General features: G+C 40.8%; 2 protein-coding genes across 2 annotated transcripts in view; one reads left to right on the top strand and one right to left on the bottom strand.

The window, feature by feature from the left end:
• pcnx4 (pecanex 4) overlaps nucleotides 1–8,975 on the top strand; it is a 12,489-nt gene extending 3,514 nt beyond the window's left edge. The window contains exons 4-11 of the mRNA XM_046062627.1: nucleotides 800–1,338; nucleotides 1,468–1,568; nucleotides 2,563–2,685; nucleotides 4,210–4,570; nucleotides 6,152–6,255; nucleotides 6,339–7,444; nucleotides 7,566–7,752; nucleotides 7,919–8,975. Of these exons, the coding sequence (XP_045918583.1) occupies nucleotides 800–1,338; nucleotides 1,468–1,568; nucleotides 2,563–2,685; nucleotides 4,210–4,570; nucleotides 6,152–6,255; nucleotides 6,339–7,444; nucleotides 7,566–7,752; nucleotides 7,919–8,170 (2,773 nt within the window). The 3' untranslated portion in view covers nucleotides 8,171–8,975. The remainder of the gene's footprint in view (nucleotides 1–799; nucleotides 1,339–1,467; nucleotides 1,569–2,562; nucleotides 2,686–4,209; nucleotides 4,571–6,151; nucleotides 6,256–6,338; nucleotides 7,445–7,565; nucleotides 7,753–7,918) is intronic.
• A 31-nt stretch (nucleotides 8,976–9,006) lies between these two features.
• On the bottom strand, nucleotides 9,007–15,433 carry dhrs7 (dehydrogenase/reductase (SDR family) member 7). The gene is made up of 7 exons (XM_046062628.1): nucleotides 15,212–15,433; nucleotides 13,745–13,897; nucleotides 13,345–13,451; nucleotides 12,862–13,101; nucleotides 10,924–11,046; nucleotides 10,613–10,828; nucleotides 9,007–9,348 (listed from the first exon to the last, which is right to left on the bottom strand). Exons 1-7 carry the CDS (start codon nucleotides 15,339–15,341, stop codon nucleotides 9,307–9,309), a joined length of 1,011 nt encoding a protein of 336 aa, XP_045918584.1. The 5' UTR covers nucleotides 15,342–15,433; the 3' UTR covers nucleotides 9,007–9,306.
• Between the last annotated feature and the right edge of the window lie 1,854 nt (nucleotides 15,434–17,287).

Genomic DNA, 17,287 nt, shown 5'->3' with positions numbered 1-17,287 from the left:
GCTACAATTTGCAAGAGCTCACCAAAATTGGACAGTTGAAGACTGGAAAAATGTTGCCTGGTCTGATGAGTCTCGATTTCCGTTGAGACATTCAGATGTTGGAGTCAGAATTTGCCGTAAACAGAATGAGAACATGGATCCATCATGCCTTGTTACCACTGTGCAGGCTGGTGGTGTTGGTGGTGTAATGGTGTGGGGGATGTTTTCTTGGCACCCTTTAGGCCCCTTAGTGCCAATTGGGCATCGTTTAAATGCCACGGCCTACCTGAGCATTGTTTCTGACCATGTCCATCCCTTTATGGCCACCATGTACCCATCCTCTGATGGCTACTTCCAGCAGGATAATGCACCATGTCACAAAGCTCCAATCATTTCAAATTGGTTTCTTGAACATGACAATGATTTCACTGTACTAAAGTGGCCCCCACAGTCACCAGATCTCAACCCAATAGAGCATCTTTGGGATGTGGTGGAACGGGAGCTTCGTGCCCTGGATGTGCATCCCACAAATCTCCATCAACTGCAAGATGCTATCCTATCAATATGGGCCAACATTTCTAAAGAATGCTTTCAGCACCTTGTTGAATCAGTGCCACGTAGAATTAAGGCAGTTCTGAAGGTGAAAGGGGGTCAAACACAATATTAGTATGGTGTTCCTAATAATCCTTTAGGTGAGTGTACATTGTGTTATGTGGGAAACCAGTCCTCATCTGATTCTAATAGTCCCACTGAAATGACAAGTGTGAGAGTAGCCTGTGTATCATTAGCCCTGACTTTTTGTGTGTACACTGCCCCACAGACTGCTGTCAATGTTTGGTGCATCTGCCGGCGTAGCTGTTTGTAATTACTTCATCCCGTCAACGCTGGGTGTGGTTTTCTTCTCCATCTCTATGGGATTTCTGCTGAGTCTGGACCTGGGCCAGATTGGCACACTCTGTAGAGGTCCCAGGGCATCCTTTGGGGACCGTGGATTTCGCAGAGGGGGGTCACCACCTCCTCCTCCTAGTTCCTTTGGCTGGAATCTGGGCTGCAGGGAGCTGCTGTTATATTTGAGCCTGCTGCTGGTGGCGATGACAGAGGCAGGGCTGTTGCATCACTTCCTTGGTTCGGCTCAGTCCCAGAGCTGGGTTATGGGACCCCAGGCTCCTGTCAGCTACCTCCTCCTCGTACTCTTCTGCCTCTGCTGGGCCCTCAGAGAGATCCAGGGGGCCTATGTATTTGGAGGGGTGCTCCTCAATCCCCTGTACCCTAAAGGCATGTCCAGTGTGCAGACTTTCAATCAGAGGAACAGAGGATTATACGTTGCTGCAGCAATCAGAAGAGTCCTTCTTTATCTTGGTGAGCTTTTTATAATGTGTTTAAGTCTGATGTTCTCCAATCTTAACATCTCTCTCAGGTGTGAAAAGAACAGTACTATGTGTAAGAATGTGTTTTTGACCTGTACTTACTGTGTGTTTTACTTCACAGTGTCTCCATTTGCAATGATTGCTTTCCTGTCTATGGACAAATCTCTGCAGCTGCTCCACAGTGCTTCTCTCAGTGTGGGATTCACACGTGCTTTTAGAGTGGTATGCTCACACTCACTCTTGCTTGCAATCTAAGTAGCAATGTGAACATAACATCCTGTAAGTAATTATTACAGTGAAGCCCTTCTTTTTAAAGTAACTCCAAGCAGATTGTTCTCGTGAGCAAAAATAATAGACCATAGGTCTTTGATAAAATAAAACAAAAAAGTATGACTTTGAAAAATATGCCTTTGCACAATTTCCTTTATGTTTTCTGGGATGTCCGTCCCATTTCTGTGAACGCAATATCGCAGGAACGCCTTGAAGGAATTTCTTCAAATTTGGCGCAAATGTCCACTTGGACTCAAGGATGAACTGGTGAGAATTTGGCCATTTGTCCACTATTCAACCCCATAACTCAGGACCTGAAGGGGAGATTGTGACAATATTTTACAGTTGGTCGGACACTGAATAGGTGACACTTTTGACTCAAAGGTCATTGTGACCTCAAAATAGGTTTTTAGCCATAATTTTAGGATGAATTGGGCAATTCCAGATTTCACACAAGTGTTGACAGGGACGACACAATGAGTAAACAGTAACTAACAAAGTACAGGCTTTCCATCTCTGCCTTTCACTTCCTGCCTCATTTTGAATTTTGTGCGTCATCGGAATCACGTGCCTGCAAACAACGAATTGGAGTGTGCCTAGCTAATCGTGATCCAGTGAGTTTTACCTACACTTCATAGAGAGGATTCGCATCTAAAAATGCCAGGAGAGAACAAACCTAACCCTTTGTGTAGCTATACTCTATAAGAATCTGTCTTTACATAGAAATCAAGTACATGCGTACCTGTAGCCAATACATCTATGATAATCCTTCATTAATCTGTTAAAAAATGTGTATTAACTGGATCCATACATGTGTATCATCAATGTATTGGTAATTTCAATTGGTAATTCTTGTTTTTAAAATGAAATGTGATCCCAGAGTGTGTTCTGCTTTATATTATGCCTGTCATGCTCAGTACACTGGTTGCTTTTTGTTGCTGTGCAGGTGTGGCAGAGTTCAGAGGATGCTCTGCTACAAATGGTGGTGGTGGTCTTAGTGCGGTTTGCAGCTGGAAACAACAGGCTGCCAGGGTGGGACAACCTGGGCACTGGAGTTCAGCTTCTTCTGGTGACATTCCTTTTCCCTTTATTTTCACCCCATATTAGATCTTTCTACATTGTATGTCATATCTGCTGAGGCTTAAAGGTACAATATGTAATTCCTGGCTACATACTCAAAACAAATAGGGGGCAGCATTTCACCTTGTGGAAGAGTTGCATTATTTACTAATCAGCGATGGCGCTGTTCAAGATTGTGTAGATGCGTAATAAACTTTCCAATCTTGCCTCATCTCATACCAGTAGTGCCAAGTGCTTACCAACTACTAATTTTAACTAACAGCAGGGCAAGAATACACATCTTATAATCTTCAGCTGTGATGTCAGCCTATAGTTTACGTTATATCTTGCTTAGCTTTTTAGCAAGACCACAGTAACAAGAAAACAGCCACATCAAATCCATATATTTCCATTTGGAATGTTTTTCGGTTGTCATCATTAGTTGCACTAAAGATATGTTTCTTTAAGTATTCAATGTTCGATGTTACGTAGCAGAGTTCAACATCAAACCGCATCTCTTTACTCGTCAAGAGTTAGCCACCCCAATATTTACTCATTGTACTTCTTTTTATATTGCTTCTTTTCTTTCTCGTGTAACGTGGGCTGAAAGTAAACTTGAAAGCGATCGATAAGCCTTCGGGTCAGCTCTACGTCTTCGTCCTCTCATGTTGGACAGTGGACAGACTGGACGCAACAGTGACTCACTGTCGCCTCGCAAAGGCACAAATTGTATTTTAACATAGGACAGGTCTGCTTTAAAGCTGCAGAGCTGCAGTCTCTACACTGTACATACTTACACTGTACATTTACAGCTAAACTGAGGCCTGAAGGGTTAGGGTTACAATTTTGGATTTATTCACATACTTATACTTACTATAAAAAGACCATACTTTAAAAAGATTTATAAAGTTAATTCTTTTGCCATTTTTATTTTCAGCGTTTGATGTTGACATTTATATCATAATAGACTGTATTATGATAGCACCCCCATATAGCCAAAATGGCATGATCCTTGTTTCATAACACCTATGCGAAGATTTGACTGTGAGATTGGCAGTCGAATCTGGCCGCCTATTGAAGCATCAAATCTTTGACAATTCGATTACACTCAATTTTACAAATCAAATCATTCGATATCGATAATCATCAAGATAATTGTCAAATCATTATTTCTTTATATCTTATTTATATCTTCAGTATGCATGAGTAAATTGAGTGAAATCTTTTTTCAGTCCCATTTCCTTAACTATATAAATATCTTAATAGAAAAATGAATGAAACCTTTATTGAACATTTGTTATATTGGTATTGAGGAAAATTATATTGTGATAACTATCATTGTTGTTTTATTGCTCAGCCCTAGGTTATCGCATAATAAAATAAATAAAATCAAGTCAAATAAAAAGAGTGAATGAGGCACACAAATCACTCCATAAACACACTATTTATTACACAAACGTCAGCTGATAAAACCTGACTGTGAGATTGGATTGGGTTAGTGCTCTTCATGTTTGCCTGTGTGTTTCTGATCCAGGTGGGCCTCCTAATTGACAGACTGACCCAGTTCCTTGCCAAGCTAAAGTTCACCCTGACTGTGTTGGTGACATCTTGGACAGAGAAGAAGCAGCGCCGTCAGTCAGCTGGAACTCTCTTGGCTGTGAACGCCACCCTATGCCCACTGCTGCTGGCGGTGGTAACCCTGTCTGCCCTTCTCTCTGCCCCTCTGCTGCCCCTTTTCACCCTGCCTATCTTCCTGGTGGGGTTCCCCAGGCCTCAGCGCAGTTGGCCAGGCCCCGTAGGTACTGCCTGTCCCTGCCCGGACTCAATATTCTACCAGCAGATGAGCGGAAGTCTGGCCTCTGCTCTGAGGACGGCCTTTGCAAGAGGGTCACTGGGTTAGTTGTTCACGCTTGATATCTCCTCTGTCTATAGTGTCTTCAATTTTAATCTTTCTCAAATGTTACAAGTAAACAGTGTTTACTGTTTTAGCATTCATAAGATCTGGAAATCTATCTGAATATTTGATTGTAGTGTTAATTGAGAGCTCAGTGTAAGTAAACTTAAGATAATCTAAATAATGCTGAAAGGATTTATTTTTATTATGAAGACAATCTCTTTTTGTTTGATCAGTCAATTAATAGCTTGCAAATGTTTATTAATATTAAATACTTGAAATTATTAATTGATTTTCAAAATATTTTGGAACATCTTTAATTAATTAACTAGTCAATTGGATTAATCAAACATTTCAGAACTATATCTAAGGTTAAAGGTGATATTACTCAAAATCTTTTTAAGTCAGTTGCATACAGTATTTAATTTTGCTGATTTTGCTATTTACAGCCCACAGCAGTACACTCCAGTCTACAGAGCTCCAACAGGATTAGAAATAAATAGATAAAATAATATAGTTTTTTACTACAATGTGTTTTGACTTGTGCGATAATTGCAGTGACGGAACTTTCCTATAGGTCAAGTAGGGATAGTATGAAGATCAGAGAGAATTGCACCATCACCTCATATGGTTTAATAGTAAGAGGAATGTTGTTGTGAGCAGCTCTTCCGAATTGCTGGCAGTAATGTGAGCTTGCATGATCCAGTTAAGCTTCCTGTGAAGTGACCCAAAAAAAAAAGCTCTGATCTGTATTCATTACATCCAAATGTTTCCGCACCATTAACCATGTAATACTCTTAGGCCAAATGGAGCTGCTGCAAGGATTTTGTTCTGTGCTCGATCAGGAGGGAGCAAGAGAAAAAATGGTGCAAATAGAGAATCATTATTTATGGATTGATGACTCAAAACTGAATAAAACTGCTGAGGTGATGTCATCACTCAATCTTGTTGTTTTTGTGAGCTTGGGATGCTGTGGCTGTGATGTATAATTCAGAATAAGAGCTTGTTAGGTTGATGCTTGCAGTCTAACGATGGAGGTTTGAAGTGTTCTTTTGCTTTGCTCACTGGGGGCCGTGTAGCAGGAAAAGGGAGTCTGCCCAGCGTGTCACTTCCCATCATGAGGTAGCGGCAGAGACTATTCTGAGATGTCGTTACGGGGCATGACATTATTTAGGAGCCAACCTAGCACTACTCAACTTAAAACAAAAGCCTCCATCACCTTGCCATTTCTGTTCATCTGTGTTGAAATAAGTGTAAACAATGTCCACAAGAAGAGTTTTTAAGACACTAATGGAAGGCTAAGGCCAAGAACATATTTAATATTTAGATATCTGTTCAGTCAGCCAGCTTAAACCATATCATGACCTTCTTGTACAACTGTGATGGTACACGTATCCTCGAGCTCATCCTGTAGCCATGTTATCCACATCGTCATGCAAAATAAAAAGGTGCACCAAAAGTCCCTTGCCTGTCTTTGTTACATGATGTACATACATTGTGTGTTTCCCTTACTTATTACAACATCCCATCTCTTCACATTTTTCATGCATGAATGACTGATGATTTTCTCCCTCCTTTGTAGGTTCTTTAGCCCCAGGCTCTCATTTTCTTGGCCGCTTTCAGGACCGTATGGTTTGGATAATGATCCTGGAGAGAGGATATGGCTACTGTACAGTCAACATTAAGGTACTGTATCTTTCTGTTTGTCTATTATGAATCAATGCAGTCATTGACAGCACGATTACATAATGTGGTGTCGTTTGCCACAGGGTCTGGAGCTACAGGAGACGTCTTGCCACACAGTGGAGGCACGGAGGGTGGACGAGGTGTTCGAGGCCGCCTTTGAGCGCCCTGAGCGGCTTGGCTTCACCCAGGGCTTTAACCTGCACTGGGGGAATGCCCTCACACCATGTGCTGCTCTTTCAGTGCGAGTCTACTCTGATGCCCGAAATGTGCTTTCTGGCATCATCGACTCTCATGACAACTTGAGGAAACTTCAGGATGACTTTTTGAAAGCACTGGTCTGGTTGCTCCTCCGATACTGTGTGCAGAAGCATAAAGGATTTCTGTGGAGCAGTGAAGAGGGGTCAGGGGTTAGAGGCAGGAAGTCTCAGTCTTCGCAGTTGGCCCAGACCACTTGTAACCAGCCACCGGAGGCTGTCATAGTGGAATCCAATGTGTCTTCTCTAAGGTTCAGACAGGACAGCTCCAGTTTGACCTCCTTTGGTGATTGGTCAGATGAGGATGACTTATTTGGACCTCAACCAGCCAGGCGGACAGTGGCATTAGTAACTGCAGAGGCCCAGCCTGGACATACAGCGCTGCAGACAGGGGCCTCTCTGCCGGGTTCTGTGGAGATGGACAGTCTTTTTGAAAATATGGCGCTCTCGGCCCTGCAGCCACTTCAGCCTCTGGGTCTGGGCATCGGGATGCCAGCAGTGGACAAAGGCCGTAACCCAGAGGTCTTCAGAGAGAGTCCCGGCTCTCTCCCGCAGCTCAACTTCAGCTGCCCCCAGTCGGAGGTATTCAACCTACCAACAGGCTGGAGGACAGCACCTTTGTTACCAACACGCTTGCTGCAGCTCAGGCCTTTGTTTTCTGAGGACTGGTTTCGGTTCGCCTTGGGGCGCTTTGGGCCTGCTGTGCAGGGCGAGACCTCAGAGGACATGACCAAGGCCCTGAAGGAGGATGAAGCCTTGAAAGAATTGTACGCACAGGTTTCACTTTCATGTCTCATCTCACTGGGGGCAGAGACCGCCTTCACGAGTCCCAGTTACGTCTACAGACTCTATTGTGGAGATATACCATGGACGGAAGGACTTGACTGGCTTTCCTCAAGTAAAGAACTTTACCAGCTCGCACTTCGTGCTTTCAGGTAAAACTGGCAGTTACAGAGTTTCTAGGTTTTGTATTTCTGGTCGTAGAGGTTATTTATAGCAGGAAAATAAGATTTATATTTAATTGAATTCTGCCTCTATGGTTTTGTTCACCTTCAGGTTCAGTTTCAAGCTGCTGTTTGATCAAGCAAGTCTAGGGCCCATTGAGTCCCCTGAGGAATTGTTCGGCACCTTGGAGGAATATGAAAGGAATTGGTACATTGGCCTAGTGACAGAGAAAGGTTGGCACGACAGTGTCCTTCAGGAGAAACCCTTCCTATTCTCTCTAGGGCATGACCTCGCTATGGTAATTCTCACAGTCTACAAAATATAAAAGTACATCTGTTGTTACCGTACCCACAGGTTATTCCAGTCACTGGAATAAAATGAGATATTTTAAAAATAGCATTTTAGAGCCAATCTCAGTGAAATGTATGTATTGCATTTGTATGATTGACTGTCCTTGTCTGCAGGGTACCTACACAGGGCGGGTCCTGTCCCTGCAGGAACAGCTGGTGCAAGTGGGCCGTCTAAATGGAGAGGGGGTGCGAGGCCAGTGGGCAAACCTTTCCTGGGAGCTCCTCTATGCTACTAATGATGACGAGGAGCGTTACAGCATCCAGGCTCACCCCTTCATGCTAAGGAACCTAACTGTTCAGGCAGCTGATCCCCCTCTAGGATACCCAATCTACTCCTCAGCCCCCCTTCACTTCCCCTGCCTCTGACCTGTGGCTTCTTCTGCCCTTTCTGCTGAACATACTCTGGAGAGGGAAGAGGATGCTTTTCAGTCGGTACCACCACAGCAAAATGTCAATTCCCGAAGTTACTGGTTTCTTGGAAATTCATAGGGAAAATATAGCAAAGTCAAGAGAAAACTTTTGAAAAAACAATTCAGGAGTTTTGTTTTTGAAAGCACTGACTCGCATGAGTTCAGAAGAGAGTACTTTGTTTTTCACATTAATTTGACTTTATTTTTTTGTGCTTCATTTCCTGCAGCACAGAGGAAGAAGCAGTGGCATCACCACTGTACTATTGTACATGTTATATCTTTTTAACAGATTTGAACTGACATTGTGGACTACCTCCTAGAACAGCACATTAAATAAAATTTCCCTTTGAACATTTGTATCTTGAAAGAGTCCCCGATCGGGTTCCAGCACACAAGTTTTGTGGGTTGTTTCTTAATGTTTGTGCTTAAAACAAAAGTGAATCAATTTGCCCGTCTCCCCTCTAGAAGACACCTGCTGCCTCTGGTTTTAATGTACCTTTTAGATAAGTTTCAGGCAATTCCCTTCCTTGTCCCCAAAAATAGGACAAGAATTTTAATGTTTTGTTAAGATATCAAGGATGTGCCTTGTGTATGTCTTGCTGTATGTGTAATGTGTTTAGTGCTGTTGTTTTGTTTACAATTCACTTGTTTACAATTTAGAATGAGTTAAATGAATTTTGTCCATAGTCTCTTGTACATATTGTTGACTTTCATATGTGTAACTGTATATACTTATAATAAAAAAAGCTTGGAAGAAGCAATTTTGTTATGTTTCACTAAACAAACAGAAGATTGATTTAAACTCAGTTTTATTAAACAATCAAAAGGTCAATGCAATTGCTTCATTCCTACATGGAATCCTTAACCTGACCAGAAGTTCACATAATCTTAAGCTGTTACACGACAGTAAAATATACAATTTACTTAACCTGATGAAAACACAGCAAAATAGAAAGGTACGTATTTTTGTCACCCTGCCATGCCCTGGGAAGAAAGCTCTAAAGACTCCAAAATATTGCAGTAAAACCCCACATCATTTTCCAGGTCAATAATTAGGAATGCAATAAACGTTTCCTATTGAGGATGTGACTTTCAGGAAGTCTTAGGCTTGATGAAGTATCCAGAGTCTGCATCCTGCGAAAGAAAAGGCTAGCTGTTAGCACGGATGTTTGACTAATGTAAATGAAATCAAAATTTTAATATTTTTATTCAAACTTAAAACTATCTACACGTACTGCATTCTGGTGAGATTTGTAAATCTGGAGGAATTGTGTGGTGGTCAAACGCATGACCCTGACATTGCCTTAACTCCAGTGATTTCGCTGTTTAGGAATATTGAGTAGATTTTGTTAAGTTGTGTCGGCTCCAGATGCCGTTTTTTTTTGTCTCAAAAGGATACGTCACAGATCTTACTGAAGCATGATCATGTGACGCGCCAATGTTAGGCCAGTTGGAACATGACCTTTCTTTGTGGCCCTCAGCTGTCACCGTCCAGCAGAGGCCAACAGACACACTGGTCAGTCAGTCAGTCTGTCTGCACCGCGGGGAAATACTCATGCTCACTGTCATACCCTGGCCACCGTCTTCTTATTAGGCTCAAGCAAGGTCAGTAACAGCTGAGCCCCCCCCAGCTGTTAAGAGACAGCTCTGCATAGTGTCTGCCACGTTCTGCTTTATTCAAGTATTTTCAGGCTTTTGACACATGAGAATCCCCCGGTCCCAGGTCTTATGGCGCAAGGTCAACCGAACACAATGCAAAGGCAAGACCAAACAAACCGGTCCAATCAAATGCGAGCGCGTTCTGATGGGTTCAGAGAAGAGTGAGCCTTTTTATCTGAATGATCAGGCACACATCTTATCAGTGGAACAGGGAATGGTTTTAAAAGGTCCTATACTACACCTTGCCCAAACAGGTGTAGCCACTTTTTTGGCTAATTAATTCTCTACATGGGACGGTGTGAATGGCATTTCTCTGACACTCTCTTGTTGCAGCTGTGAAGGTGGGACAACTTTATGAGTACATTAAGCATGGAATTTGGTGACCTCAGCAAACTCGCAGCATAGCTCCACCCACATTTAAAATAATAGTCTGACATTTTGGAAAATGCAATCATTTGATTTCATGCTCACTCATGTGTCTGTACAATAAATATGTAGCTAGAGCCAGCAGCCAGTTAGTTTAACGAAGAAACAGCTAGCCTGGCTCTGTCCAAAGGTAAAATTCACCTAATCCATGCAAAAGCCGTGTAAAAACAAGATTTTGCTTTTGTATGTGCTGGACTATTTTTTGTCCAGGCTTGAGAGCAGATAACGGTGAGCTACATCCGTGACAATAAATCTAGCCTATGCTTAGGTTAAATGTGCACCATATTTACTTCCTAGGAGATTATACACCTACCAGGCCAGCTTTGAAATTCTGCACCCTTTTTCTGCCCAACATGTTTGTGATGAACCAGGCAACTGTAGGCGCGTACTGCCAGGCGTAGTAAAACAGGAGGAAGGGCTGCTGTGCGATCCACATTTCCTTGACACCATTGGCGATTCCCACCAGCATTAAATGCACACAGCGACTTGTTGGCATCTTGTATTCCTGATTACCAACTGTGGCCACAGGCTTAAATAATGGGGGGAAAACGGGTTACTGAAAACAAACTACTGAAAGAGCTACTGTGTCATATCACATCCCATGTGTCAAATAAAATGCATTACCTTGTTCAGTTCCTCTGTGAAGGCATTGTGGACAATCTGTGACTGCACAGGCCCCGGACACACTGTGCTGATAAGTATGTTTGGAAAGTCAGTCAGCTCAGTCCGGAGGGAATTAAAGAAACCCTGTATACAATACAGTAACAATCAGCAACAATATGCGCACAGGCCCACACAGCTGTTTTGTTTGTTTTTTTACATGATGATGTTTTTTTTTACAGGTGAAACTCGAAAAATTAGCATATCGTGCAGAAGTTGATTTATTTCAGTAATTCAACTTAAAAAAAAAAAAGAAGGTGAAACTAATATATTATATAGACTCATTACATGCAAAGTGAGATATTTCAAGTCTTTATTTGATATAATTATGGCTTACAGCTTATGAAAACCCCACATTCAAAATCTCAGAAAATTTGAATATTACATGAAATCAATAATAAAAAAAAAGAAAAAAGAAAAAGGATTTTAAATACAGAAATGTCAGCCCTCTGAAAAGTATAATCATGCATATGTACTCAGTACTTGTTTTGGGCCCCTTTTGCATGAATTACTGCCTCAATGCAGATGCTATCAGCCTGTGGCACTGCTGAGGTGTTATGGAAGATCAGGATGCTTCAATAGCGGCCTTCAGCTCTTCAGCATTGTTCAGTCTCATGTCTTTCATCTTTCTCTTGGCAATGCCCCATAGAGAATCTCAGGTCATGCGAGTTTGCTGGCCAATCAAGCACAGTAATCCCATGGTCATTGAACCAGGTTTTGGTACTTTTGGCAGTGTGGGCAGGTGCCAAGTCCTGCTGGAAAATGAAGTCAACATCTCCATAAAGCTCGTCTGCTGAAGGAAGCATAAAGTGCTCTAAAATGTCCTGGTAGACGGCTGCGCTGACTCTGGACTTAATAAAGCACAGTGGACCAACACCAGCAGATGACATGGCTCCCCAAACCAACACAGACTGTGGAAACTTCACACTGGACTTCAAGCATCTTGGATTGTGTGCCTCTCCGTTCTTCCTCCAGACTCTGGGACCTTGGTTTCCAAATGAGATGCAAAATTTGCTCTCATCAGAAAAGAGGACTTTGGACCACTGAGAAACAGACCAGTTCTTTTTTATTTTAGCCCAGGTAAGACGTTTCTGACGTTGTTTGTTGTTCAGGAGCGGCTTGACAAGAGGAATACGACATTTGAAGCTCATGTCCAGGACCCGTCTGTGTGTGGTGGCTCTTGATGCAGTAACTCCAGCCTCAGTCCACTCCTTGTGAAGCTCCCCCACACATTTGAATGGCCTTTTCCTGACAATCCTCTCCAGGCTACGGTCATCCGTGCTGCTTGTGCACCTTTTTCTTCCACACAACTTTATATTAATGTGCCTTGATACAGCACTTTGAGAACATCCAACTTCTTTTGCAATTACCTTTTGAGGCTTTGTCAATGATGGTTTTCTACACAACTGTCAGGTCAGCAGTCTTCCCCATGATTGTGAATTCCACTGAACCAGACTGAGAGACCAATTAAAGGCTCAGGAATCCTTTGCAGGTGTTTTGGATTAATTATCTGATTAGAGTGTGACACTTTGAGCCTACAATACTGAACCTTTTCACAATATTCAAATTTTCTGAGATTTTGAATTTGGGGTTTTCATAAGCTGTACGCAATAATCATCGAAATTATATCAAATAAAGGCTTGAAATACCTCACTTTGCATGTAATGAGTCTATATAATATATTAGTTACACCTTTTAAGTTGAATTACTGAAATAAATGAACTTTTGCATGATATGCTAATTTTTCAAGTTTCACCTGTAAACTAATAAAAAGTTAAAGAGAGATTAACAACTTATTGGCAATCACTGTCAGAGGACACTGGACAAATTAAAACAGAGAAAACAAACTACTTCACTTAAACTCTCTCTGGTCCAAACAGTTGCTATCTGTATTTCCTTCACCTGAAGAGCATGTTTGCTGGCAGAGTATCCTGTTGCCAGGGGAGCTCCAGCAAGGCCAACGACGCTGCTGACAGTCACAATGCTCCCAGTGCCTTGCCTCGTCATGTGAGGCAGCACCTGCTTGGTGATGGAGACCGTACCCAGGAAGTTGAGCTCCATCAAGGCCTGATACACGTCAACACTGGTGTCCATGCACAGAGAGCGTTGGCTTCGGCCGCCATTGTTAATTAGGATATCAATCTGAAAAGGAACGAAAAAGTGGACAGAACTGGAGAATGGCAAATTTCTTTTCATACAATGCATGGGCAGAATAGTTTGTAGGTAGTATAATAAAAAGAGAACAAAGTAAAAGTGAAAATGTTAAGAATTGAATACAAGGCTAAGAGGGTATGTATTGTGTAATCAAATAGAAATGTTCTTGTTGCAATAAAACAAGTGAGGAAAAAGCACTGCATTATAAAACAGCAATTGCAGTGGCCTTACATGTCCAAAGTACTGGATTGCAGCTTTTGTTCTTTCCTCATGCGACGTCCTCTCCAACAAATCAAGTGGAAGAACAAGAATATCTTTATCCTGGAGGTCGGAGCACTCTTGAGAAAAAATAATAATTCAGTTGGTCATATCTGAGTAAGGCTTATCGAAAATTAAACAAACGCAGGTGAAGTACTGAAACAGTTCCAACATTTACTGTGGGTCTGAGAAAGAGGGCTGACAGCTAGAAAAAGGAAAAATTCCTAAGGCAAAGTATTAAAAATGTTATTACTGTGTTGTACTGCAGTGTTGCACCTGAACTCAGAGTGAAAGAGGTTATGTTAAAGTCTTGATGAATTTTAGCCAGGTCATACAACCTCTTACCAAAAAAAAGCATAAATAAAATATTTACCTAAACAGCAACGTTTCACCCTATTTAGCTCATCCTCACGTCGAGCAGACAGGATCAGACGTGACCCACACCTTGCCAGCTGATAAGCCAGCTCCTCCCCAATACCACTGGACGCTCCAGTGACCCACACCACCAGCCCTTTCAGTTTGTTCTCTGGTTAACAAAAAAACAATTCATGTCATTTGATCAACTGTCAACATTTCATGTCATTTGCTAGGTCTGAGACTGATCCACATCAACATTTTCTTAAAAGAAATATGTGGATAAATATATGGATTAGACACCACCTTCCAAAGAATTCCAGAAGATACCCAGAATTGTTTTTTTGCTATATTGGAAAAGATCAGGCTATGACCTAGTATGACTGTTGTACTGGACAATTTAACAAAGCATCCTATCGCTATACCCTCACTTACTACTAATTTTGTTAGATTGCGTCATATCGAGCTAATAAAGCTTTCCTTAGATATATGGGGCTCCATTAAACTCTTTCCCCCCCCAATCCTTGACAGTGATGGAAAGTAACATTTAAAGATCTGAAGTACTTTTACTTTGCTTGTCTATTTCCTTTTTAGCCACTATATACATCACTGAATTTTAGAGTACATTATTTTACCTTTTACCACATTTATTTGACAGCTATAGTAACTATTTGCTGTAAAGATTTTTTTCATGGAACCTTTCTCTATTTGTAAAATGGTAAATTCCAATAGAATACAAAACAGCTAAAACTTGTTTAACCTTGACCACCTACAACAATGAAATGCTTCCTACACATACTCCATCAGTAGCCATTATAGCCCGACCTAAAAGCTAAAGAAATCTGATGATGACATCTCTGCTGATATTATTATCATCATTATTTTACATAAACACATAATGTCAACAAACTATCTGGATACCCAGAAGATGTTTTGTGGGACATTTTACAGTTAAAAAATAAACTTGTCAGTGCTCTTTGCTGGTTAAACTGTGTAATGGTGACACTGATAATCCAAGAATATAATATAGCTAATAATATAACACTGACATTCTGCATAATGAGTACTTTTACTCTTTATACTAAAGTAGCCTACATTTTGCTAATAATATTTATGTAATTCACTTAAGTATAATTATGCATGGAGGACTTGTATAGTACTTGTAATAAAGCAAAATATCTGGATACACTGGTCCTGTTATGAAAACGTGTGTAAATCAGTCCCAGATATGATTACTGTACATATGAAAAGTGGACCTTTGAAGAGCTCAGAGGGCCATCATGTGAGGTATAGACATGGGTCAAACGTGAAACGTTAGCTAATTATTGTTTAACGTATGTGTAAATGTTTTTCTAACGTTACCTCAAAGAGGGCTCATCAGAGAATACAGCCATTGTCACTGGCTGTCCCCATCTTATCATCTACCGCACACCTTTCCTTGTTTGTGAATAAGAAGAGACACGAGGATATGGTTTCAGGAACTCACCTGGCTTGTGTCCCAACAGACTTGCCCACAGCAGAGTGAAGTCTGCGTCCGCGAAAATGAAACACAGGACGTGAATAAGTAAATAAAGTGGTATAAAACACCACAGTGCGGAAACGATGCAACAGTCCATTTGCTGAAAGATGATGAACAGACTTGTGACTGAAGTTGAGCAGCTCCTACTGTGTGAAATCAAGCCTCTATAAAACAAAACTGCAGCTAACGGATATTACGTCACTTCCGCGCTGATATTTTCTAAATTAAAGCTCGGCACCAGCTGAAGAAGATACATTAACATTAATGAAGGGAGTTCCATGTTTTAAATGTTTCACTTTAACCAACAAATGACGATTAAAATTGTCATCCAGTGGATTTTCTACTTTAGCTTCTCTGACATAAGATACATTTTAGTCTGGATTTCTACACTTTCAGCCATTGCCAGTTTAACCAACCATGGTACCAGGTTAAAAAAAATCTAATAATTTAGGAATGTGCATCATGTAAGCCAACTTCAGCTAAAATAATAAAACTAGTCTTAAAATAAGAGTTAGGCACTTATTAATGTCAACTCTTTTCCTTCAGTAGTTTACATTTCCATTCCCAGTTTTTGAAATCATACTATATAATGCAGGTTTGCCAATAAATCTCCAACCAGTCAGTCAGGCTATCTATCTATCTGCTACATGTGTTTTTAATTTAACCCTCTTGAGGTTCAGAAACCATCCTTTTTTCTCTGTGGCGGATGTCAGCATTTTGCAATAATGAACTTCAGCCATGACGGTTACACAGTGTTACACAGAAAATTGTTGGTTCTCTAAAAGTGATCGTTGTTTCAAAACAAATTTTCTCTCAGAACAGAGACAGAGAACTAAAATGTGCCAAGCTCAGTCTCACCATGTTAAAATGGGTAGCAGTGCAATACACAACAGCATCAAATAACCAAGAGAGAGATGGAAACATTTGTCCAGGTCCTCTTATGTTGCGATAAGGAACAGGTCATCAGTGAATGAGAAGCTTAAAAAGGTGACTGTGACATTGGGTTCTATTAAGAGAGGTACAAATCGTTCTACAGCAGAATCATGAACATTTTATTATTCCATAAGGCATATTTGGACAATATGAAACATTAAGTCTGTAAAGTAGTGGTTGTTTCACCTTCATCATCAGTTGTGTTTCTTAGCATCAGAGATAAAGACTCCTGTATTGAGCATTTGATGAAGAAAAAGGCAATGCATTTATTTACAATTTTACATTTAATTGGTGTAGGCCATATAGTTGGCATTGCTTGTTATCATCTAACAATGAGGACACTGAGGTAATTTCCTCTGCATTTTTTGGGGGGAAGCTGAGGGTTTAGAAACCAAGAAGAGTTTATGTTCTAAAATTAAAAATGCACACATGGTGGTTAATTTACACCATAAATTTGACCACCTTAAAGCAGACAAAAAAGGAAATACTGAAGAACTACATTAGAGTATCAATACTGGTGCTTATGCAATACCTTATTTAGGGGACTATAAACATGTTTTGACTATTTATTTTTCCCATTTCACAAAATATATTACACTGTTCAATGCATCAGTGTAATCAATAGAAACTTTCACCTAAGCGATCAAAGGTTAAAATCAGGAAATATCTGATCAAAGAATCAATAAACAAGCCTAAGAAAGTAAAACTGTACTGGCAGCTGGAATGCAATACCTATATTCATGTGATCCTTTCATGTGTCTCTATATTTCCTTGGCCTTGTGTAGCAGTCTTCACTGATGAATTCTGTTCATCTATTTAATTTTTTTACCTTGAATTTTTATCCTTTATAATTCCTTTTTTGTATAATTTTTCACACAAACTTAGAAGCACACCACATTGTATTACACTACACATTTTACTGGTATGTGGCAGATATACCTTATAATGCTTGAAGCCAATCCACTTGCAACCCCAATCAATACATTGTAACCATAGTGCACCCAAGACACAATTTATATTTTCACCAAGGTTACATTTAATGCTATTACAGATCTGTGACATGATGAGTAGGCACCACAAACAAAGCTCTCCATTGTATTGGGTTTGCGA

Source organism: Micropterus dolomieu, linkage group LG11, assembly GCF_021292245.1.
Source record: "Micropterus dolomieu isolate WLL.071019.BEF.003 ecotype Adirondacks linkage group LG11, ASM2129224v1, whole genome shotgun sequence".
NCBI classification, from domain to species: Eukaryota; Metazoa; Chordata; class Actinopteri; order Centrarchiformes; family Centrarchidae; genus Micropterus; species Micropterus dolomieu.
This window is presented reverse-complemented; position numbering and strand designations above follow the sequence as displayed.